The sequence below is a fragment of the Marmota marmota genome, unplaced genomic scaffold, assembly GCF_001458135.2.
Source record: "Marmota marmota marmota unplaced genomic scaffold, marMar, whole genome shotgun sequence".
Taxonomy (NCBI): Eukaryota; Metazoa; Chordata; class Mammalia; order Rodentia; family Sciuridae; genus Marmota; species Marmota marmota.
The window spans coordinates 16971556-16996413 of NW_026000196.1; the positions used below are offsets into that span (position 1 = coordinate 16971556).

The 24858-nt window shown below is 32.9% G+C and overlaps 1 protein-coding gene across 14 annotated transcripts in view; it reads left to right on the plus strand.

Moving 5' to 3' along the window:
* Positions 1–24858, plus strand: part of Mef2a (myocyte enhancer factor 2A) — a 156319-nt gene that overhangs the window by 84612 nt on the left and 46849 nt on the right. For 13 of the 14 annotated variants that reach the window (XM_015493119.2, XM_048790345.1, XM_048790352.1 and 10 more), the window contains one exon: positions 435–638. In XM_015493119.2, coding sequence (XP_015348605.1) covers positions 435–638 — 204 coding nt within the window. Of the gene's footprint in view, positions 1–434; positions 639–9500; positions 9640–24858 lie in introns of all 14 variants that reach the window. The other variant, XM_048790353.1, reaches the window with a different exon arrangement.

Genomic DNA, 24858 nt, shown 5'->3' on the forward strand with positions numbered 1-24858 from the left:
CTTAGTTGTTTAGACATTAAAGCCTGGATGATGATTGATTACCTGGATGATGATTGATACCTGGATGGAGGGATTAGGGGTTTTGGTGATAATAATTTTAAGATGAGGGATAAGGGACCACTGGTCAGCTATTTCCTTCTCTGTTTCTTTGCCTTCTATGGTGTAGTCATAGCCAAAAAAAAAAAAAAAAAGATAAGGAATACCTTCTAGAAGGAGAGGAGACTTCCCTTTTAGAGCTGTTAGACATATAAGATAAATATGTAAGGCTGGCAGAATGGGGAAGGAGAAGGCCCATATGAAATGTGAGAGTAGAATACTTTTCCATCTTTGAAATCTGGCTCAGTATTATAAGAAGATTCATCTTCAAAATAGTCTGTATTTCGAGTACTACTAATGCTTTTAATAAAATATACTTTTTTTCTTTGATTGTCTAGGTCACTTTTACAAAGAGAAAGTTTGGGTTGATGAAGAAAGCCTATGAACTTAGTGTGCTCTGTGACTGTGAAATAGCACTCATCATTTTCAACAGCTCTAACAAACTGTTTCAGTATGCCAGCACTGATATGGACAAAGTTCTTCTCAAGTATACAGAATATAATGAGCCTCATGAAAGCAGAACCAACTCGGATATTGTTGAGGTAACACATATATCTAGTAATGTATGAATTGCAAATAATAATTGAATCTTGCATTTAATAAGAGTAACTCAGATTACTTTGTACATACAGAGCATAAATCAGGTAGAGGTATCTTTTCTCTGAATTATTTCTTAGAAGGATTGAAAATGGATATATAAACACTCACTTATGGCATAAACATATCCTATTTGTTCAAACAAAATAAGGTGGGCTGTTTTACCTTATATATCTAACATTTAACTAGTATAATCTAACATTTCATCTGTGATTACATATTTTATAGGAATTTTTAAATTATTATAAGAAACCATCACTTTTGGTTAAGATGAAGTTATAATTTTAAAAATCTTAGTCATTTCATTTTGTCAGTGGTAACTTACAACTTTAAATACTAATGAAAAGGGCTGGGGCTGTAGCTCAGTGGCAGAGCGCCCGCCTCACACATGTGAGGCATTGGGTTCGATTCTCAGCACTACATAAAAATAAATAACCAAAGTAAAGATATTGTGTCCATCTATAACTAAAAAATATTTAAAAAAAGAAATAACACTCTACCTTTAAAAAATAAATAAATACTAATGAAAAGAAAGAAAATTATATAAACAATATTTATTTCATTAATACTACATTTTTGGGAGTGAGGGACAATCCTTGTCCTTTTTTTGTTTATCCACTGCCCTTTTTAGTGTTTCTTATGGTTTTGCCAACCTAATTAAGTGAAAAAGAAAAGGAATTCTTTTTAGGATGAATTTTCATCTACTCAGAAATAGTATTTTAAAATAAAGCCTTCAAAAAGAAGAACCACTGTACTTTCCCCTTTAATTCTTTTCTGCTTCAAATTTTATAAAAAATAACTTTTCCATGTACTATATTTATAATAACATTTTAACTTAGCTTCTTGGTTACTTTTGCCTTTTTGCTTGCATTTACAAGAGTGTTTCATTTCTATTTTTTAAAAAGGACTTTTTCATTACTTGAGAGATACATTGGGGCTGGGATGTAACTCAGTGGGTAAGCACTTGCCTAGCATGCACAGGGCCCTGGATTAAGTCCCCATTTCTGCCAAAAATCAACCAACCAACCAACCAACCAACAAAAACCTTTGGCTTAGTTTTGCAATATTAGAAAATAATTTTTTAAATTAGACATTTCCTTAGAGAAAGTAGAGAAGCCATGTGATGATGCAAAACTAAGTATAAGAGAACATATGGAAACCCAATCTAGATTTTATATCAAATGATTGAAATTAAGCTAGAGAAAAATACTTAACTATTTTATTGTATGGGAATCTAAATTATTTGTCCCCACAGATTATGCTACAGTTTAAAAAATGAATTTTAAAATTTCTCAGCCTTAGCAGTCCCTTTCTGGAGAGTGATTGATTTAGTTTGTTATTGAAAAAAAGAATCCTGTTACTTACATTAAAAATCCAACTTTTTAGTCAGTAATCAGTTGTTTCAAATGAGAAGTAAAAGTATAGTATAAGTACAGCTAGGACTCATCTCTGTAGCTTGATTTACCCATAGTTTTATGATGAATTTTCTTCAACTCAGAAATAGTATTTTAAAATAAAACCTTCAAAAAGGAGAACCAGCATACTTTCTCCTTTAATTCCTTTCTGTTTCAAGTTTATAAAAGATAACTTTTATAAGTTAATACTGTGAACCTCCCTGAAATCTGTTGCGAGTTTTTGATTTTGTTTTTGTTGATCACTTTGATTAAACTATATGGTTTTATCTTTAGCCATATTCCCTTAATATAATTATGTTTGTCATTTGTGAATTATTTTGTCACATTAGCTTTTATGGCACATCTTATCACTTATTTGCAACATGAACTATGTAGTAGATTCGCTCTTGTATTTCATGAGCATATGTTATATTTTTATAAGCTAAGGGATCATTTAGGTAAGGGTTGTAGGAGAATTTATAACTGGATTTCCTTGAAATGGAGAGTATTCCTACTGTGTTTAAAATGAGTTACTTATTTTAAACATCTTATCAAAAGTTTCACAGCCTTAAGTAAAACAAAGAAATAGAGTTGACTTTGTTGACATCAGCAAGTAGATATTTTAGCTAGTTTCATTATAGAAGGGGATACCTCCTAACCCTAACTACTCTGCTCTTTCATTGCAGCATTTGTTCTTGTCCCCTGGAAGTTGAGGGTACTTCGCACAGCCTAAAGCTTACTTCTTTTAGAGAATTAAAGAATATAGTCTGGTTTAATCTTCACAGAATTTTAAAACCACCTCATTCTTCATCTCTGTTGTGGTCAACAGTCGAATTTTAAGAGAGTAAATCCCAAACATTTAACACTTTCCTGAGTGCTGCAATCTGTTTCAATATGAAAGAAAACTTTTGCAGTTTGATTATCAATTGGGATTTTGATATTTTCTTTTTAGTTGTATTTTTTAGATACAAGCTAACAGGACTCTTACCAAAAGATCTCTATGAAATTCTGAATTTATATAAAATACATTGAATAGGATATACTTAGGATAATAAGCAATAAATTTGTTGTGCTCAGATAAGTTAGAAGACTTTATTCTTATTACTTACTTATAAAAATCTTACTAAGTCTTCATTATAAAACAGTGACTATTAAACTTGTAAGATAAGAGATTGGGAATTTAGCTCTGTGGCAGGGTGTTTCTTAGCATGCATGCCCAAGGACCTGAGTTTGGTCTTCAGCCCTGTGGGAGTGGAGGGGACTTGTAAGATAGGCTTTCTTTCACATATGAAGATGATGCAAGCAAGTGCATCCTCACGAGTTTTTATGTAAGTGTCTGAGTTCTTTTTTATCAGTAGTAATAGCTCATAACTGGTGCATCTACTAGGACTTTTGTGGAGGACCAAACTGAATTTACAGGATACCATTATTGAAAATGGGTCAGTACTCTCTAAGTATCTTACAGGTATCTCATATATAAGGATATTTTTAGAATACCATTACAATTATTTTCTTTTCTGTTTCATATACTTTCCTTTCCAAAAGTTGTAATTGGAAGCAACTTTTTTTATACTCATCTATACATTTGACAAAAATATTCGTAGGACTTCTGTGTGCTGTGGGTTCTACAAGGGGATGTTATTTAGAGATTTCTAATTCAAGCTGAAAGAATATTCTTTCTACCCATGGTTTCACAAGTCCCTGAAATACACTTTTACCAACAGAAGATTTTATATAAATAAACTTATAGTTGTTTATGTAAATAAACTTATACTTGTTAGTGGAATTCTAGACTCCTGAGCCATCACATGTGGCTGAGGAAATCAGGAGTTAAAAGAGGCACAAACATTTAAGACGTGATCTGCTTTAGGGTATTTCCTTATGTAATATGATCAGTAGTGACACTAACAAACTTCTTTAACAACTTTCATAAGGCTTCTAATGACTTTGCCTATTTCTTGTTGCATATATGTTAGCTTTTAAAATGAGTAGAGAAGAAAAATAAATAAAATGAGTAGAACTTTACTTTTCCTGAGTTGCCAAAATACCCTCTCATAATCTTGATTATATTAAAATGTAGTTTTCTGCAGATGTATTCTGTTCTATCGTATCCTACATACGAACCCTTTGGGGATGTACTGTAAAAAGAAGGATGGGTGAACTGAGCTGTTAACCATATCTACAGGGTTTGTAGCATAAGGATGCACACATATTATGTCAGTGGGGTTTAGATCAAATATATTTTCTGGGAGCACGGTAAACTTATATGAGTATCCCTAATGCAAAAGTACAAAGTCTGAAACGCTTCAAAATCTGAAACTTGTTGAATGCTGACATGACACTCAAAAAGATTTCAGATTTTCAGAATAGGGCTGTTAAGCCAGTAAATTTCATAAAAATATTCCAAAATCTAACAAAGCTCTGAAATTTGAAACATTTCTTGTTCCAAGCATTTTGGATTTGGGTAGTTGGTAGCTAATTAAATTGTGATTATAAACAGTGGTAGCTGTGGTGTTTATATTTATCTGTGTTTCAATTTCATGTATAAATACACATATTAGAAACCCACCTACAGAATAGTGTTCTTTGCTCTTTTTTATTTTATATTACCTGTGTTTTAAAACTAGTTCAACATTTTAATTTCAAATTTTAGAATTTTCACTAGAGTTGGTGAAATTTTAAAAACTATGCACCTTTGTTTTTTTTTTCAAATTAATAGCATTGACACATTAAATTTATTGGGGCATTGTAAATTAAGGTCTTGAATATTTTGGGGATGTATATACTTCTTGCATTAGTAAGTTGAATTACAGATGTCTTTTAACTTCATGATGGGATTATGTCCTAGGAGACCCATAAATTACCTGCAAATTGTGCCAAGCTTTTACTTTCCAATATCCTGAGAGTTTTGCACCAACATATCACTAGCCTGAGAAAAGTTAAAAATTAAAAATATAGTTTCTATGGAATGCCTATTATTTTTGCACCACCATAAAGTTGAAAAATTGTAAGTCAAACCAATTAGGGACTGTCTGTGAAAATGAAAACTTACACATTAGTAAATTAAGGGATTGCCGTTAGAATGAGCCTTATAAGGCTAAAATATTTGAGATGAAGAGTATCACTGCTATCTTTAAAATGACATTTATTTGAAAATCTTTACACACTACTTTTCCAGAATATTATATTTCCTACAGAAAATGAGTTTTACTCCCTTATGTCCTATGTTTCATCAACAGCTGATAATTTATACATATATTTTTAAAAAGAATGATACTTGATATCATATAGCTGTGACATTTAAATTCCATTGGATGCATTTAAAAAAGTTATGTCATCGTTTCTGTGGGTCAGAAATTGGGGGGAAGCTTAGCTTAATCCTCTGCTTCAGGGACTGTCACAAGGCTACAGTGAAAATATTGCCATTGGTAACATCTGAAAATGATTCAAAGCTCAACTAGGGAAGTATCTGCTTCTAAGCTTACATTGATTTTGTAGGAGTCATACCTTTAAGGGTTGTTGCACTAAGGGTCTCAGTTCTTATTGACTGTTGTCCAGTGTCCACCCTCTCTCAGTTTCTTACCAGGTGGACCTCTCCAATATGGCAGCTTCAGCCATCAAAGCCAGCAATAGAGTTCCAGCAAGCCAAACGTCACATCTTTTATAACTTATTTTCAGAAGTGACATTCTATAATTTTTGCCATATTCAGCTTGATAGAAACAAGTCACTAGGTCCAATTCAACTTACACTAAGTAACAGGATTACACTAAGGCATGAATATTGGGAGATGGGATTACTGACAACCATTTTAGAAAGTTGCCTACTGTATGCAGTGTAAGGCTAAACGTCTGTTATAACTAACACTATTTAGATCCCAGGGAAATAATGTCTCCATACCTCTTGTCCTGTCATTGAAATAAAGAGCAACTAAATGTCTGTTATAACAAACACTGTTTAGATCCCAGGGAAATAATGTCTCCATACCTCTTGTCCTGTCATTGAAATAAAGAGCAACTAAATGTCTGTTATAACAAACACTGTTTAGATCCCAGGGAAATAATGTCTCCATACCTCTTGTCCTGTCATTGAAATAAAGAGCAACGGTGAGCAAAATACTGATTTTTATGGGTTGTGCTACTCTTGATTATAGAGACCATTGTTTAGAATATAGAGAGAATTTGAACAGTGAAAGTACTAGGGAAGATGAAAGAAAGATTGATTACCTTCTCAATTCCTTCCTCTCAGTGTGCATGTAATATTTTCTTATATAAAAATGTATCAGTTCAAAGTAGAACACACTTGCACCTAGTGCTGAGGAACATTTTCCTGTGCTAAACACTTCACATTGCTCTTAGATTTACATATATGTCTCTGGCATAGCAGCATAGCAGTCATGACACATGAAATACACTGATATTGAGATAGGCATTGAACATTTAAATTACTGATAGTTTTATTTTTATCAAAATATTTAATAAAATGTCACCTTTCTATAAACTTAAATACTTGGAATTTGTTTTACACTTTAATTTTAATAGATTGTTTAAGCCTTAGAAAAATAGCATTTGAATGCTTGAAAATAATTTTTTAATTTTACACTATGAATATGGTTACATTTAACTTTCTAATTTTTTAGCTCATTAGCATCAAGAGTGCAGATTATGTGAAAGTCTTGATTATAACAATATAATTGGTGACTTTGCTGAAGTCAAGAAAACTTTATGTTGTTATGTATGTATTTATAGATAATACTTGTCTTTATTCTCATCCAACCATTTCTGGTCTGCAAATAAAATACCTAAATATATACAGTAATAATTAAATAGTCATTTGATATTATTTTAATTGTGTAGCTCTGAGAGAGAACACAAACTTTACCCCTATACTTCTACACTCAACACTCAAAATTTGGTGACCAGATATTTGTGGGGTTTCTCTCCATACACCAAACAGCTTATCAGTGGACACTGAGTATCTTCTAATTCAGTAAAGTTCTGACACTCTATCAGTAGAGTTAGTGTGCGAGCCCATAGGATGAGGGGTGAAGTCCATACTAGGTACCAACCAGGGTTTCCACAAGCCCTTCCTTTGTTTTGATGAATTCATTAGAGTGGCTCACAGAACTTGAGAAACACTGGTTGACTTTTAACCTGTTTATTATAAATCATTTTATAATATAGATGAACAGCCAGATGGAAAGGAGGTTTGAAAGGGTCCGTAGAGCAGGACCTTCTCTCCTTGTGGAGTTGAGGTACACTGCTTTCCCCTCAAGTGGATATATTTATGAATCTGAAAGCTCTATTTCCTATATTTCAGTAGGTAACAATTCACAAAGAATGTCATCAAAGATGTTCATATCTTTTCATGTTATTAAGCATTAATACAAAAAGAGGCGGCAGACTTTTTTGGTGTGTGGAGTTGGAGATTGAACTCAAGAGTCTTGCACAGAGTGCTAGGCAAGCACTCTACCACTGAGTTACACCCACAGCCCTAGGTAGGTGGTACACATCTGTTTAGTCCTATAAAAAGTAGTATTTAATGTAAACATACAAAGAAAATGTTATGACCTCTGTATTTTCTTCTCAATACATTATGATAAATTTATGAATTATTATATTAGACATGGTATTATTTTTGTTACTAAGTTTTTTCTCATTTTGCAGAAATATTTTTGTTTGGTTGATTGGTTGGTTGGTTTTTTGGTACTGGGTGTTGAACCCAGGTGCACCTTATCACTGAGCTACATCCCCAGCCCTTTTTTTTATTTTGAGTAAGGGTCTAGCTAAGTTGCTGGAGGGACTCACTAAGTTGCTGAGGCTAGCCTTAAACTTGCAATCCTCCTGTCTCTGCCCCTTGAGTTGCTGGCATTGCTGTCATGTGCTACCATGTCTGCCATTTTGTAGAAATAGTTGAAGCATTAAATTTTACAGCTCATACTATTTTTTAAAAAAGATGACTTGGTGGCATTGGAGAACATTCATAAATAACTCGTGTGGCAGTTGAAATCATTGTGCTATCATTTAAGGACAAAATACAGGGGCCATGACCATTTCTCTCTCTTACTAATGTCTTGTGAAGTGTTACCAAATAGAGGTATTTCTTTTTCATCACAGGAATACCATAACACTTTTAAAAAAATTCCATTTGCAGAATCTCATTTGATCTTCACATCCAAGGTAAGCTTTTTTAGAAATAGAAATTGGGACTCAAATGACCTACCCAGAGTCCTGTAAAAGAAATTGGCAGGGTCAGACCAGAACCCAGGTCTCTGACATTATCCTCTTTCTTTGCTTCCCAGTTTACTGGATTCAGTGAAGCTCTGAAACGTATCACTATAAATAAGTTAGAGTTTATACACATATCAATCATATATAACATTTAGCAACTATAAATGAGTTTTCCTTAATAATGAACAGAAAATTAATGAGGGTAGTTGCAACAAGAAAAATAGCATTTATTAAGCATTTCATATACTCTGCTACTCTTCTAATGAATTAATTTTTATAATATTGTAGAATCCTTATTTCATAGTTGATGAAATTGAGTCACAGATATAAGTGAAATAGAATGATGATAACTTGGATTCTGAAGAAAGTCTACCTTCTTGAATCTTAATAATCTTCACCTGCCTTCAAATTGCAAAGGAATTTGAAAATAAGATCTTAAAGAACACTAGGGAATCAATATAAGATGTACCTATCAAATAGGTAACAAAAACAGGTAATAGTAAAAGTGTGCCAATAGTATATTAAATACAATTAATGATTCTCAAAAATGTGGTACCCTGTCTAGCAACATCAGTATCGCCAGAGAATTGTTTAGAAATGCAAGTTCTTGGGCCCTATCCAAGACTTACTGAATCAGAAACTCATTTTGATATGAAGTCTAAGCAATTTTATATTAACTTGTCCTAAGTGCATTTATAAACCAAAAGCTTCAAGTTAATACACAATATCTTGGCAATGGTTATTCAGCTTTTTAAATATTTTTATCCCCAAGAATATCTCCTGAAATGATTACAGGTGGGGAGCAAGCATAAATTGTAACTATTTAAACCTTTTAAAAAGCCATTCAAAATAGTATACCAGTTGTCACTAGGATATGTATTTCTAATAGGTTACATTTCAGTTCAGTTCTACATAGTTATAAGAGCTTCTTCAAATGTAGCTCCTTTAATGGTTGCTTCTTGAAAGGTGTGGGAGCATGGTAAGAGATGGAATCTGGTTGAAAGTTAACTGACTTATCTAGTGTTGACCCGGTAGAACTGGAAGGCATGATTCTGCTTCAGTTTTCTTACAGGTTTAAAATATCCTCAGAGAGGCTTTTGGAGCCAATCACTTTCCCCCCTATATTATAGATAAGGATTGGAACAGACAGGGAGTGTTTTAAGAGGCTTGCCTAATGTTTTACAGGGCTGCAGTGGAGCGGCAGGGAAAGGGAAAAAATAATGAGGCATCTGAAGACAAGACAAAGCTTTCCTCCACCTCCAGCCCCCTGCCCTGCTCTTTTATTCCTAACAGAGCCTGAAGCAGCAGGATGATGACTCACAGGGTGAGGCACACAATCCTCATGGCCCTCCTCCTCTTCCCACATGTCGCTGCACCATCACTTCACACAGCAGTCACCATAGCTCTTGCAATTTCAGTTTTACTATTTTTATTTTGCTATGTATTTGAATATTATTATTTTTTCATACAATTATTGGTCTTCATTTATGTGCTTTTTATAAGAAACTATGCATCTCCAGGTGTGTTTTTTCTTGTTGAGGTCATATTTTTCTCCATCAGAGATTGATGTTTTTGATAAATAAATGAGTTCGGGGGTGGGGGAAGGATGATATATATCACTTTGTAATGTAAGTTTCTGTAAGACATTTCTTGTGATTATTCACCAATATCTGTGCCCTTTTTATGTCCATATGTTCAGGAATTATTTTAATACTCATCAGTAGATATAAAGTGTTCTTTTTTATTCTGGAAGGCCTTCATTGCACTGGTCAAATTTTTGACCAAAGAGAAAAAGGAGATGGAGAGTGGTTAGAGTGAACTTCCTCTAGAGGTGACCGTATCACCAGTTTTTAACAGGAAATGGTTGAAGAAGGGAATGGGATAGAGGGAAGGTATTTTATGTCCAAAGGGCAACTTAGGTGGAAATTAAGACAATTTCTGCACTCTCCAGTTTATGAAGACAGATCAGCTAAGTATAGCTGTAGTGTAATGTTAATAATAAGATTAGCTAATACCTGAGAAGTAAACCACCATCTCATGATGTATTTAGGCGCTTGACTTTAACCTGGTGGTTTGCCTAGTCACTGAAAGAATTTAATAAAATAGCTTGCTAGGTTTCATTGTCTTACATTCTCAGGCAAGAAAGTGTGTTAGAACTGCATGGCAATTTTTGAAAGGGGTTGCAGAGAAAGGAAGAGAAAAGAGAGAAGGAGTAAAGATATTGAATTATCTCTACATATTTTATTAATTTCACTAATATATCATGACTGTGTACCAGACCCAGGTAGATAATGGTAAATGACCATCCTGCTTCTTTTTTCTTAACAAGATGATGTGTTGGGTATATTATTGTTTTACTGCAGAAGTCCTTTTGTTGGATACACTTTAGTAAGGCTTTGAAGGCCCTTAGAATCCCAATATTTATATTTCCTACCAAACAGTAATCATTCAGTATATAAATTTTTATACTGTAATTAGAACTAGAAGATTATTTAAAGCAAATGGTGGTGCTGGGTATTTAACATTTTCATCAGTGTTCTGTGTATGCTTTAATAAAGTGAAATATATAGATATTTTTAAATGGTGAAATAGTTCTCTTTTATAAAGATCCATTGGAAACATGTAATTTTTGAAAACTGGCACTTTGAACAGATATGTTAAAATTCAGGTGACACCCAGTTTTCAGTATTTATTTATTAAGTTATTTTATTTCTGAAAAAGACTACTTAAGGATCTAAAATCTCTATAGAAGATATCTTCTTTGCTTAGATTAGCCAGAACTCTGCTTTTTAACTTATAATTATGGAATTAGGGCCGTGCCTGTGAAGTTTCAAATGGTAGTATTTTAAGAAAGTAAGTACATACATGAGGATTTTTCACATTTTTTGTTTAATTGACTCACAATTGTTAACATGTACTTTGATAATTGTGTATCCTAAGGATGTTCTTTGAAGAATGTTACTATATGTTTAGAAGAAATGAGATTATGTTTATTTATTTAAAGAATGGTTGTTGTAGTTCTTATTTTAATTCATTAGCAGTAAAACATTAGCAGGTAAATCTTTTATATATTTTTATAAATGCTAGCAATTTTTAAGACTTGATAAATAGACTGTGCTTTAGCTTTCTAGAATAGACTACAGCTTAATTGTGTGTGTTAGAATTTACTTCTTGTAATTCAGTGGAGAATGTTTTTCTGTCATGCTTTGCTTTCGTAGAAATTTTCTTTTCCTATAATAGTTCGTTGTTTTGTGTAATTTCTGGCCTTAAGTTATTTATAGAATCTAGCTTGAAAATCTTAAAAATGTTGATGTTTTGAAGAAGAAACAAATAACAAGTAATATTTGTGCAGGAATTTTAAAAATCAGCTTGCTTTTTATGTTTCCATTCATATAGGATTATTGCATAAAACATAATTAAAAGATGTTATTGCCATTTCTACATTTGTATAGATGAATTAAGTATTTAAAATTTGTTATTACTTTGAAGTAATAAAAAACCTACCTATGTTATGTTTGAGGTATTAAACATTTTGAGGGTCAGAGTTGTGGCTCAGTGGTAAAGTGCTTGCCTCCAATGTGTAGGGCACTGGGTTCTATCTTCAGCACTCCATTAAAAAAAGAAGAAGAAGAAGAAGAAGGTATTGTGTCCATCTGCAACTGAAAAAAAAATTTAAAAAAATTTTTGAAGGATGGTAGAAAATAGCTTTAGATACGCATTTAGGCATTTTGTAAAAGGTGTTTGATATTAAGAGCTCAAACTCTTTTTGACATTTTGTTAGTAATTCAAAGTAAATTTCTGTGTTTAGTATTCTAACTCGCATATCTTTACTATAATATTTATTTACTGAATGCTTGTTGTACCACTTAGTGTTTCAATAGGACAGAGAAAATATTAAAGTTATAAATCTCAGGGATTGTAACAATCAACTATACAATTGTTTGAAAACTATGCCATATTGGTTAGGTTGAAAGCAACAGAAGACCTGACTGAAACTAGTCTTTAAAACAAGGGTGTTTTGGTTCCATAGTTTAGCTATTGTGAATTGAGCTGCTATAAACATTGATGTTGCTGCGCCACTGTAGTATGCTGATTTTAAGTCCTTTGGTATAAGCCAAGGATTGGGGTAGCTGGGTCAAATGGTGCTTTTATTCCAAGTTTTTTGAGGAATCTCCACACTGCTTTCTGTAGTAGTCACACCAATTTGCAGTCCCACCAGCAATGTATGATTATACCTTTTTCTCACATCTCACCAACATTTATTGTTGCTTGTATTCTTGATAATTGCCATTCTGACTAGAGTGAGATTTGCATTTCTCTAATTGTTAGGGATATTAAACATGTTTTCATATATTTGTTGATCAGTTGTATTTCTTTTTCTGTGAAGTATCTATTCAGTTCCTTAGCCCATTTATTGATTGGGTTATTTACTTTTTGGTGTTAAGTTTTTTGAGTTCTTTATATATCCTGGAGATTAAGGGGGGAGGCTAGAGAAGAATAGAGTTACTTTGGATTAGGTAGAGGGGGAGTGAAGGGAGGGGAGGGAATATGAGGGTAGGAAGGAAGTATAGTAGAATGAATTAGACATTATTACCCTATATACATATACAACTACACAACCAGTGTTATTCTTCAACAGAAGAATGTGTCAAAGTGCATGTATAATTAGAACAAGTTTTTAAAAAGTGGGGGCGGGATTGGGAAAAAGGACGGGTGTGTGTTATATCATATAACAAAATTCTAGCAGTGTGCTGATGAGGCTCTGTTGAAGTGGGCTCTCTGTCTTCCCCTTGCATTGGTTTTGTACTCATACCTACTTTTTCATGTTGGCGAAACAGCTTCAGGCCTTGTATCTGCACATAGTATCATTGAAACAGCACTGTCGAATAGAATTTTTAGTGATGATAGAAATGTTGTATATTTGGGTTGTCCAACATGCTGACCAATAGCCATGAGTAGCTGTTGAACCTTTGAAATATAGCTAGTGCAACTGAGAAACTGTTAGGGTTTTTTGTTTGTTTGTTTTTAAAATTCAGTTTAAGTAACCACATGTGGCTATTGACTATTTAAGCATCAATAAAAATATTAGATCAATTGTATCCCAGAATGTCCAGCAGATATTCTAAAATTAGTTTGTATGCTTTAGGCTGCATTCCTTCCCACATCGTATGCCCAGAAAAACTAGTGATAGTAGTGGAGAGAGAATGGAATATGCTGACTGGCTTATTCTTGCTGGATGTTTTACCTTTAGGACTTGCTCTATCAGTCGTCCGGATAGTGTGATTTTTGCGTATACTTTACATATTCATATATATCTCAGTAGAACAGTTAATAGAGAGTTCAGAAATGAGCTGATATGTATATGATTAATTGATTGACAAAAATGCAAATAAATTAATGAGAAAATGAAAGTTTTAATACGCTGTGCTGGAAAAAATAGATATCTGTTGGGGAGGGAAAAATCCTAGTATTATCTCATATCGTATGCAAAATTATGGTCTAGAGGGTTTGTATAGGAGATTAATATGAGGTGATAAAGAAATTGGATATAGTTAATAGAGTGACTTAGTACCAAGCTGTGTCATTTGAAACTTGTGAGATATATGTGTGGGGGGGTGTATTGGGCAGCCTTTGGAGGTGTTTAAAAGTTTAGGTAGTCAAATCATTATTGCACAAATGTTAATCTGGCAGCAGATAATCAACATTGTAAAGAAGTTTATAACTTTTAAAAATATAATTTATCCCATCTTGTAATCGTGATAGTTTTTTTTTTTTTAGTAATGGTGAGACTTGAAAGAAGAGGAATGTTATTCCATTTGGTTTGAATGGAGAGGGGAGATTATAAAGTGGAAGTTTAGGATGTATTCCAAAGACTGTAATGTATTGACACTTTATTCTTTTTCTTAATTGATCTGTAGAAAATTCGAGTGAATCATTTGTTTTAAAAAAGGAAATTTTTAGAGTTGAGCATCATGTTAACATTCCCAAATATTATAAATAAATAACCTTTGTAATAAAACCTTCAGTTTTAAATTCTTTTAAAAATCATTTCATTGTTATTTTCTATGCACAAATGACCACATAATCAAAACTATTGTGAAAAGAGGTTGGTATAAAAAGTTTAGGAAACTAAAATATAGTTACTTCATTTAATTGATAAGGAAGCCAGGTCAAAATTGTCCAGATCATATTAGTACATAATGACAAAACCTACACTTACATAATGTCTTTTGAAAGACTGTAGATCTTTTGAGGCAAGACTTTACAAAAGAATATTAGTATTTTCACAGTGTTCAGTAAATATCCAACACACAGTTTACTGAAGATATGAACTAAAGGTAGCATTGCTTACTTCATTGTTAACGCATTTATGATACTCTTAAATTAAAACTACATCAAATATTACAAAAACTAGTAGGGACAAAAATATTAAGTTTGTTTTATAAGTGGAAGGAAGTCAATAGTGAAGGAAATGTGATTCTTTTTACTCTGTAACATTGGAAATGATGACTTTTTTAACTCATCCTCACCCCTCGCGTCTACTCATTCTATGTATTATTCCCAGCCTTCAGAGAAGTAAACCTACTTTTAAAAATAAAAAAGTACAGAGGTTTCTGATGTATTGAGATTTATGCATTCCTGAAAACCTCACAAACTGCAAAACCCATATATCTGTGTATTCTGAGAACTAACACAAGTAATAATTGGGGAGATAACTTGAACTGTTCAATTAGGCAACTTAGTGTAGTTAGTGACTACCATGATGAGATTATAAATGTACAAAATTACTTGAATAGAAATGCTGGTAAGCCTTTCATTGGGATGGAATTGGTGGATCTTAGGACAATACAGATGGAAGTATAGTGGTGAGCCAGTGGAGGCTGCCATTAAAGAGGGCATGGGAAAAAGTATAATCTATAAGATTAGGAGTACTCATCTAAAGCCTTCTTTTAAAAATTTCTGGTAATACAGATTAATACTTACATTGTCAGTACAGTAGCCAAGTTGAGGGATTTTTCCTTTCCTGCTAAAGTTCTAATACTATTCCCACTTTTCTGGTTCCGCTTTCCTAGGAAAAAATCACCAGCAAACCAAAGTGACCTCTTTATTATACTGATATCATTTCCTAGTGCCATTTGCATCTGAGCTAGTTTGCATTACAAAAACATATCATAGTAGAGCAGACTATTGTTTAAGTACACAGAGGTTTTTTCTCTCTCTTTTTTTTTTTTTTATAAGATAATGTGTCCTAGTTTACATTCATCTGGATTAAAGACTGCTATTTTATTTAAAAGAAAATTATACAGAGTAGGAAAGTTATTTTTCTGAGATTTGTTTTTTTGTTTTGTTTTGTTTTTTTGGTTATAAAGAAAGTTATTTTCAGAAGTTTTATTGGGCTTTGTTTTTTATGTTTCTGTTCACTGGCAGTCTTATCATACTAGGATATAGTAATCAATAGGTATGAATTCCATATGATAATTATTCATGATCATAGTAAATATTTTCAAAGCTTTCAGTAACCTGCATGAAGTACTATATAAATCATTACCCAAATATCCTTCACTATTATGACATTGAGTGCATATTTTAGTTATTTATTGAAGTATGTGGACATAACTGAGATTAACCCTCTAATCTATTTTATATGTCAATGAACTTGTCCTGGACATTTCATATAAGTAGAGTCATATAATATGTGGTCTTCTGTGACTTTTTTCACTCAAGATGATATTTTTAAAGCTCATCCATATTGTAGCATATCTTAGAACTTCATTCTTTGGCCAAATGAGATCCATTTGCTACTTTGAAGTTTATGCACAACTTTTTGCAGGATAGTGGTGCTGGGGATCAAACCCAGGGCCTTAAGTATGCTAGGAAAGTGTTCTACCACTGAGTTATACCCCTATAACACTTTTTTGTATGGGCATATGTTTTCATTTTCCTAGGTATTTAGCTAGGAATAGAATTTCCTGGATTGAATAGTAAATTCTTTTGTTTAACCTTGATGAGCTGCCTAAATCTTCCACATCTAACTTAAAATAATAATAATAAAGCAAAAACATCAACAAAAATAGCTTATTTGGATATCATTAGAAAAGCTTAGTTCATTATTTTTCTAAAAATACTTACTTACAAAAAAAAAAGTTCAGTATTCTTGGGCCAGGTTATCTAGATTAACTCACTTGCTAAAAGACAACTAAAAACAGTAGGTGAACTATAAAAAATATTTCATAATATCAAAGAGCTTTAAGGACTATGCTAGGCCCAAATCTAAGAGAACAGAATACAAAAGTCAAGAATTCTTTAAAGCTGTAGCTGCCCTAAGTAATTTGCCAGGATAAAATAGCTGAAAAACTGAGAGCATCCCACTAGTTAGTTTCACTTACTTACTGATAAAATACGCATGCGTTTGGCTGGGATTATGGCTCAGCGGTAGAGCGCTTGCCTAGCACGGGTGGGACCCGTGTTCGATTCTCAGAACCACATAAAAAGCATTGTGTTGTGTCCATTTACAAAAAAGATTAATTTCTCTCTCTCTGTCTCTCTCTCTCTCTCTCTCAAAACAACAACAACAACAACAAAAACCTGAGCCACTGTCCCAATAAATCCCATGCAGAATAAATCTAAAACAAAAATGAAACAAACTACACAGACATAGTGAAAATGCAGAAAACAAAAGACAAGTAAAACAGATTTATCCTCAAAACAGTGCTGATTCTAAATACCAGCAAATTAAACCTGGAGTCCAGTGATAAATGTGCTAGGGTAATAGAGAATAGAGTAGGAACCCAACCTTGAGTTTTATATAGAGAAAATATCTTCAAGAATGAAGGGAAACACTTGTATATCAGCTTTGCAATTGAACTACCTTATGCTTTGGAAAAGGGCCAAGACCAACTCAAGCTGCCATGGTAAGAAAGCAGGGACTACTGCAAGTAAGTATGTGAAACTAACTAGTAGGATGCTTTCAATGAATTTTTTTGGATGAAAAAGGCAAATTAAAGTATCTAGTAAACAAACAAAGGGGTAGTGAAGAATCAAAAGCCAGGACTTTGGCCGATACACTTTTCTGACTTTTCAGGAAAATCAGCATTGACACTGAAAATCAGCATCATCAAAGAATTTATTTAAGTGGCGACATCTAAAACATTGGTGACTAGTTGAGACCAGACTACCTGGTGGCTTAGTATCCAGCTCCTGGAAAACCAGGGCCCCAAAATTGTAGAAATTGAGGGAAGCAGTGGAGGAGGTACTACCATACTTTAGGATCTTTACAGTCAAACCTAGGATCATAGAACTGAGTAAGATCTTAGAATTCACAGAAACCAGAGCCTAAACAACATATTTCTCACTGAAGAAGATGTGGTTAGGATCATGGAAAAACTGGGAGAAAAATACGAAGACGTGCTTTTGACCAAAGACATAATAAATGTTAACTCTTCTCAGTGGTTAAAGTGGTACTAGATCACAGTGCTCTTATCTATTCTCCTTTTGGTTTGTTAACTGTTTGAAGCAATCTGTTGATTGGCTAAACTAACACAGCATAGTGGAAAGAGTACTAGTTTAAACATAAGAAGACTTAGATTTTAGTTCCAATTATGCTACTTTATAGCTATATGATGAGGTAGGATATGGCATGAGTACTTGAATCTCTCCTGACTTTAATATTCTCTTCTATTAAGATAGGAGATGAACTACGGAATCAGAAAGGTGTCCATTTTCTATTCAATAGGTATTTTAACCTAAAAAAATTTTTTTTATACTAGGGATTAAATCTAGGGCCTTGCACATGCTAGGCAAACAGTCTTCAGCACTATATCCTCAGCCTTAAAAAACAAAACAAAAAAAAAACTTAACTTGAAATAGGTTTTCACTAAATTACTCAGCCTGGCCTTGAACTTGATATTCTCCTGCCATAGCCTTCTGAGTAGCTGGAATTAGAAGTGTGCACCATTATACTCAGCTTTAACATACTTTTTTTCAGCATATATAATTTTTTTTCCCTATGGTGCTAGAAGATTGAAACCAGGGCCTTGTGCATGCAAGGCAAGCATTCTACTAACTGAGCTATATCCCCAGCCAGCATATATAATTTCATTATTTTCCTATTCCTCAAAATTTTTGTTCAGTGGACCGGTTGCCAGGAAAATATAATTTTAGCAAAACAATCAGAAAAAAATAATCTTATTTTCAGAGAGAATAATTCTTATTGTCAGATTTACAACTCCAAGTCCAGATGGCCTCGAAGTAATTACTAGTATATTTTTAAAGAGGAAGTAATGCATGTATTTCACAACTCTTCCAGAGAATAGCAAAAGAAGAACCTCTCCTTTTTTCATTTTTTGAAACTAGCCTAACTTTGGTAGCAGAACCAATTAAGAGAATGCTAGAGAAAACCAGAATTTATGTTCTGTCTCACTGAACATAAATGGAAAAATCCCTAAGCAAAATATTAGTTCACTTTTTTTGTGTTCGCATCTTTTTTATTGGAGACATTTTCGTTTTCACAATGAAAACTGTCTCTACTGCCTGGAAACTTGTCTGGACTCTGTATCAGCTTCCTTTACAGTTAAGAATGGACATGTGACTGAGTTCTAGCTAAATAAATATGGATGGATATGATGCAGGCTGCTTCTAGGCCTGACCTATGAGCTATTTCCCACATGATCTTCACTCTCTCTTTTATTTGACAACCAGGTGTAAAGAATCCAGAAGGGGACTCAAAGGTCCTATATGCAGAGCCACAAGATAAATGACTCTGGACAGGGTTGGGAGTGTGTATCTGCTTGGATGAGAGTATGCTTAGCATTTATGAGGCTCAGGGTTCCATCTTTACGAGTTCCCTTTCCCCCCTAAAACAGAAAAAGACTCTGGGCCCTGAGTCTCACATAAGTTTCTCTGAGACTAAGAAATACCCTCCTTGGGCTTTGTATAAACAATAAATAAACTTTCATTATGTAAAGCCAGTGGGATTTGTGGATTTTTGTGTTAAAGCCTCTATTTATGCTAATACAGAAATGTAATCCCAGATTATACAGAAGGGAAAATAGATCATAACTAATTTGGCTTTATGCCAGGAATGTAGCATTATTCCATATTCATGAATTGGAAGTCTTAATATTGTATATAACCATGCTACATAAAGTTATCTCTATAAGTCAGTGAATTGCCACTCAGAATTCTGAGGCATTAAAAATAAAAACCTTACTGATTCTGCAGTTCAAAGGGAAAAGAGACATGAAGAAAGATTAAGGTGAGAAGATTTGCAATAAGTATATTAGAGTAATTTTAAAGCTATAGTAACTAAGATACTGTGACATTAACACAATTACCAATGACCAAACATACTGGTGGAATAATAGCACAGAACTGGATCCATACAAAGATAATTAATATATAATGACATGCTATCACAGATCAAAGAGGAAAGAACAAACTCTTAAAATTAGTCTTGAGATTGAATATATCTCAAATCCTACACTAAATAATCTCCAGCAAGATTACAGACCTAAAGCTGGTTAGAGGATAATATAGGAGAATACCTTCATAATTTTGGGGTGGGGGAAAATTTCTTATATAAGACCTAAAAATCACTATTGTAAGGATAATGAAAAGAAAACAATGATATGTTTGACTATATTAAATAAAATTAACCTCCCTTCATACAAAGATTAAAATTTTAAAATGCCATAAAATGGGAAAAGATTTTTATGATACATAAAATTAACGTAGGACCTATACTGACTGCATTTGAAAGAACTATGTACCAGTAAGAAAAAAGCAATTCGTAGAAAACTTGGCAAAGTTCTTGAATAGCTGCTTCACAAAAGAGAAAATCTAAATGGCCATAGATATGAAATGTGTTGAATTTCACTAGTAATTGGGGGAATGCAAATTCAGTATTCATTAAAGATAGAAATGTACACATTGGTAGAACTACTTTAGTAACAGTTTGGTGTTGTCTATTACAGAATTCATGTATTTTATGGACTACAGTTCTATTCCTGAGAATTCACTGTAATCACTCATGAATGATGTGTAATGAAAGATCACATACAATATATTATTCTCTGTGGTTCTGTTTGCATATAGTCAGAGTAGGCAAAGCTAAATTCTAATTATAGGATATGTATCTATGTGCTAAACCTATAAGGAAAATCCAGGAAATTGTCATCACAGAGTTAGTATAGTATTGTCCTATATGGGGAGAGGAGAAGTTGGTTGATTAAAGGACATATATAGCATTCTGGCTTGGGACTATTTTAATTGAAATGACTTGTTCACTTTATAATTATTTTTTTAATTTTCATGTACCTTTCTTTATGCATGTTTCAAATTTTTAAATAATTGTTTTGAGTATTTTCAGAATGACTAAAAAGAATAGTATCTACTTCAGAATGGAAATACTTATTAAAATCGGGTCAAAAGAGAACTTTTTCACATTTAAAAACTTCTGATAGTCTAATTTGAATTCCTTGGAACTTAAAACAAGTTATTCCTTTATTTACAAGTAATTATGTTGTGTGCACTTGTATTATATTGGAGGTACTAAGTATCCATTCAGCCAGTATTTGTGGGTATTTACTGCTCAGCTGGCTTCAGAAAAAAAAGATTTAAGATACACGGTAAAATTGTGGATTGATTTATTGGACTAGCTCCTTGTGCACTTAAAAAACATGCATATACACTTTTTGAGTACTTTTAATTGTATAGTTTCACCTGTAAGTGCTGTGATTCCATTAGTTTAGAATGGAACTTGACAGTTATCTTACAAAGTTTAGAATGTATTAAGGCTGGGGTTGTTAATTTATTGGTAGAATGCTTTCCTACCATGTGCAAGGCCCTGAGTTCAATCCTTAGACCACTATAAATAAATAAACAAATAGATAGATAGATAGGTAGATGATAAATAAATAAATAAAATTTAGTGCATATTGAGAATTTTGTAATTCTTTGTACATGGCAGTTAAAACTTCAGTCCTGTCAGAGGTTTTGGCAAGTAGCATAGATTCTTGAATCAAAAATTTAATATAGACTCAAAATTTCAGAAGTGCCAATTCCTTGAGATACCTATCCGTTTTTCTCTAAGCCCCTACATGATTTAAATGTGGTTTGTACATGTTTAAAATGAAAGATAACCTGTTTTCCTTAACTCTGTAAACAAACATTAGACATTATAGTTATACATATATTTGTATGTGCATGTGTGCATATATAAAATATATACACTTAGAATGGAAAATGTCCTGATTTAACTCTAAACAAACACCAGAGATTATTGTAACTCATGTATTTTTTGTGTATATGCCATATGTGCACTTATATAAAATATAGGTATAACTTCTGTGGAAAGTGTACATGTCTAAAATTTTAACTATGTAACTGTTTGCTGAATATTTAGCATGAGATTTTAAAAAGAACCCCATTTAAAATGAATTGCCTCTGCTCAATGAGTAATCCGTTTTTATATATGCTTGTTTAAGGTTATTATGTAAAAGAAAAACATGGGTATACTTAGAAAAAGTCTGAACAGCATTATTCTTGCGTCCTCGAGTCTCTTTCCTTTCTCTTTTTTACCCTTCTCTTATTCTTTCCATCTTAGTTTCACCAAGAGGTTTATTATGTAGACTGAAAAATGAGAGGCAGATGTATAGGGTCTGTCAAGCAGTACTGTATACCCAGAATTCTGTCAATGTTTCCTTGAATTTGGAAGGTAAGGTTACTCATTCTTTATAAGTAGAACAGAAGAACACATGCCTTTAATCTGGCAAGTATCTTTGTATCAATTGTCTTTGGCCAAAAATGGTAAATAATTTGTCACTTTCAGGTTTAGGACCCTTGTGGATTCTAGGTTTTGGAGGCACAAGCCAGACTTTTTTGGGAAATACATAATTTGGATGAGGATACTATTAATTTGTGACCTAAAGAGTCACTGACAGTTTTCTTCATTAAGTTTCTTTGGGGCTGGGATTGTGGCTCAGAGGTGGAGTGCTCGCCTAGCATGCGTGAGGCACTGGGTTTGATCCTTAGCACCACATTAAAAAAATAAAATAAAGATATTGTGTCCACTTATAACTAAAAACCAATACATTTTTAAAAAGGTTCTTTAATTATAAGTGGTGAAAACTCATTTGAAGTAGCTCAAGATAAAGGAGACATATGGCACTCAAAGACAGGAAAGAATATTTGAATTACTGAAGACCTGACACCAGGAAATCCATCTTTGATGATATCCGTGGTCTCTGCTACCAAGACTAGTTTGCAAGGTGACTCTCTTAAAGGCATAACTGATGGTCTTCGTGTAAAATGAATCAAATTTATAATTTAAAAATATTGGAGTGAATTTATGGAGATAAGTTTGGTCAGTTTCCACAGGGTGATTGATAATCCATGGTATTTCACAGGAAACAATTTCTATGGACAAAAATTATTTGCACAAACTATCCATTTTCTTGCAAGCTAACTAATGCCTATATTTAAAAAGTTGTAAAATAGCCTAGTCAAAGAAACAAAGGTAGCTATAATCTGAATGGGAGTGGGGGGAGTCTAGCCGGAATACTCACTAAATTTCAGGGTTTTACTGTTTTTCCTTAAATTTGTATGGAAAATTTAAACTCAAGAGCCTATATATATATAGGCTCTTGAGTTTAAATATCACTCTGTAACTAATAAGTATGTATGATTACTATGTATTCTTAAAAAAAAAGGGGGATTTTTTTTTTAAAAAAAGTACTAGTGTTTCAAAGAGTCTCCCAACTTTAGAGGTATTTGATCAACAGAGAGAAGGCTTTATCCCTCTTCATTTGGTAAAACTGGTTTGTTCGATACAAAATAAACAAAAACCCTCTTTTTAAAGTTTAATTTGGACATTTCTAGCACAGAACAGTTGAAGATGTGGTGTAGGATTCCTACTTCCCTGAATATGGTTAAGGCAGAACCTGACCCACTCTTCTCCCACCAACTTCATTTCACTCTAGGTCATGTTGGCTTCAGATGGAAAGGAACCCAGGAGATGGTAGGTTTTGCTGTTTCGGACAGTCCCACTCTTTTTTGTTTTAATTTTTATCTTTTTAGTTGTAGATGGATACCTTTGTTTAATTAATTTATTTTTATGTGGTGCTGAGGATCGAACCCAGTGACTCACACATGCCAGGCAAGCACTCTGTCACTGACCCACAACCCCAGCCCCAGACAGTTCCACTCTTAATGCTGTTATCCCAAACACATTTAATTGCAAATTATCACAAGAATTAAAGATCACTCTTAATTTCTTAAAGACAAATACTGAAAAGTCAAAAACCTTCTCTAATCATACTTCCTTAATATTTTAATATTGTGTTAATGTATTAATATTATTGTGATATAATATTAATACAGATCATTAATCAAAAATTTCAAGCTATTTTTTAAATAACACATTACTTTTTTATTTTAAAAACCAGTGCTCAATCTAATTGTGAGTCATATCAAGGGCTGTTGAACTCTTTTAATCTCCTGTCAGTGATGAGTGAAGGGTAGTTTCATACTTGTCTCAGACAGATTGAAAATCAATAGGCCACAAAGATTTTTAATTTGTTAACTATTGTAGGAACCTGAAAAAAAAAGTCACAGCTGGTTGATAGGTAAATCCAAAGATCAAATATACAAACCCATCAAGAAAGCCAATTTAGTTGGCTTCATAGATTAAAAAAAAAAAAAAAAAAACTAGCTTTTCCACAATGGGGAAAAGAAATGCATTGAACTTCTATGGTACAAAAATCATTTGCATATCATTATACACAAATTATTTGCATTCTATCTGAATAGAGTTGTAAAATAGTTTAATGACAAAGGCAAGAACTCCATAGAGTCAGATAACTTTAAAGTTTATGTGCTAGACAATACATAGTTTTTCATTAAAGATACCATAATTTTTAAAAATCTTTTTTGGTCCATTTAAAAATATTTTACATTTTATCTTTACATAACTAATGTTGAAAGGTAAATGTTGACTAAGGACATATACTTATTTAAATCTTATATTTTGTACCATAAATGACAGCATGCGGAAAGTACCTGCATTGGCCCAAATCACTAAAAAGAAAAACCATTATTAAAATCCCAGTTCAATTTAACTTTATTGGTGACAGCTATAAAAAGTTTTTTTTAAAGTGCTTAACTGAGCCTCCAAAAATAAGATTTGTCTTCTGTGGAAAAGGATTGAAGAAAAATATAGGTGCATTATTTTTCAGATTCCATTTAACCTTGCCAATTAGAACCTTTAAAAGTATTTGAAACACTCATATGAAGGATTTAAAACAGATTGTATCAAGTCAGCTTGAACTGATTAATTATAATTGCTTATCAAATGTTCACTTTAGCAGTTTGTAATATAGATTTCAGAATACAGTTAGTAAAGGAAATCCAGGATAAGTCAGCTTAAATACACACCACTGAAATTTAAAGTTATTTGGGCACAATTGAGTTTTTCCCTTAAAGTTGCCATTGATGGCACTGAAATACTGTCAGTCACATTTACAAGAAATAGTTTCTTAGGCTGGGG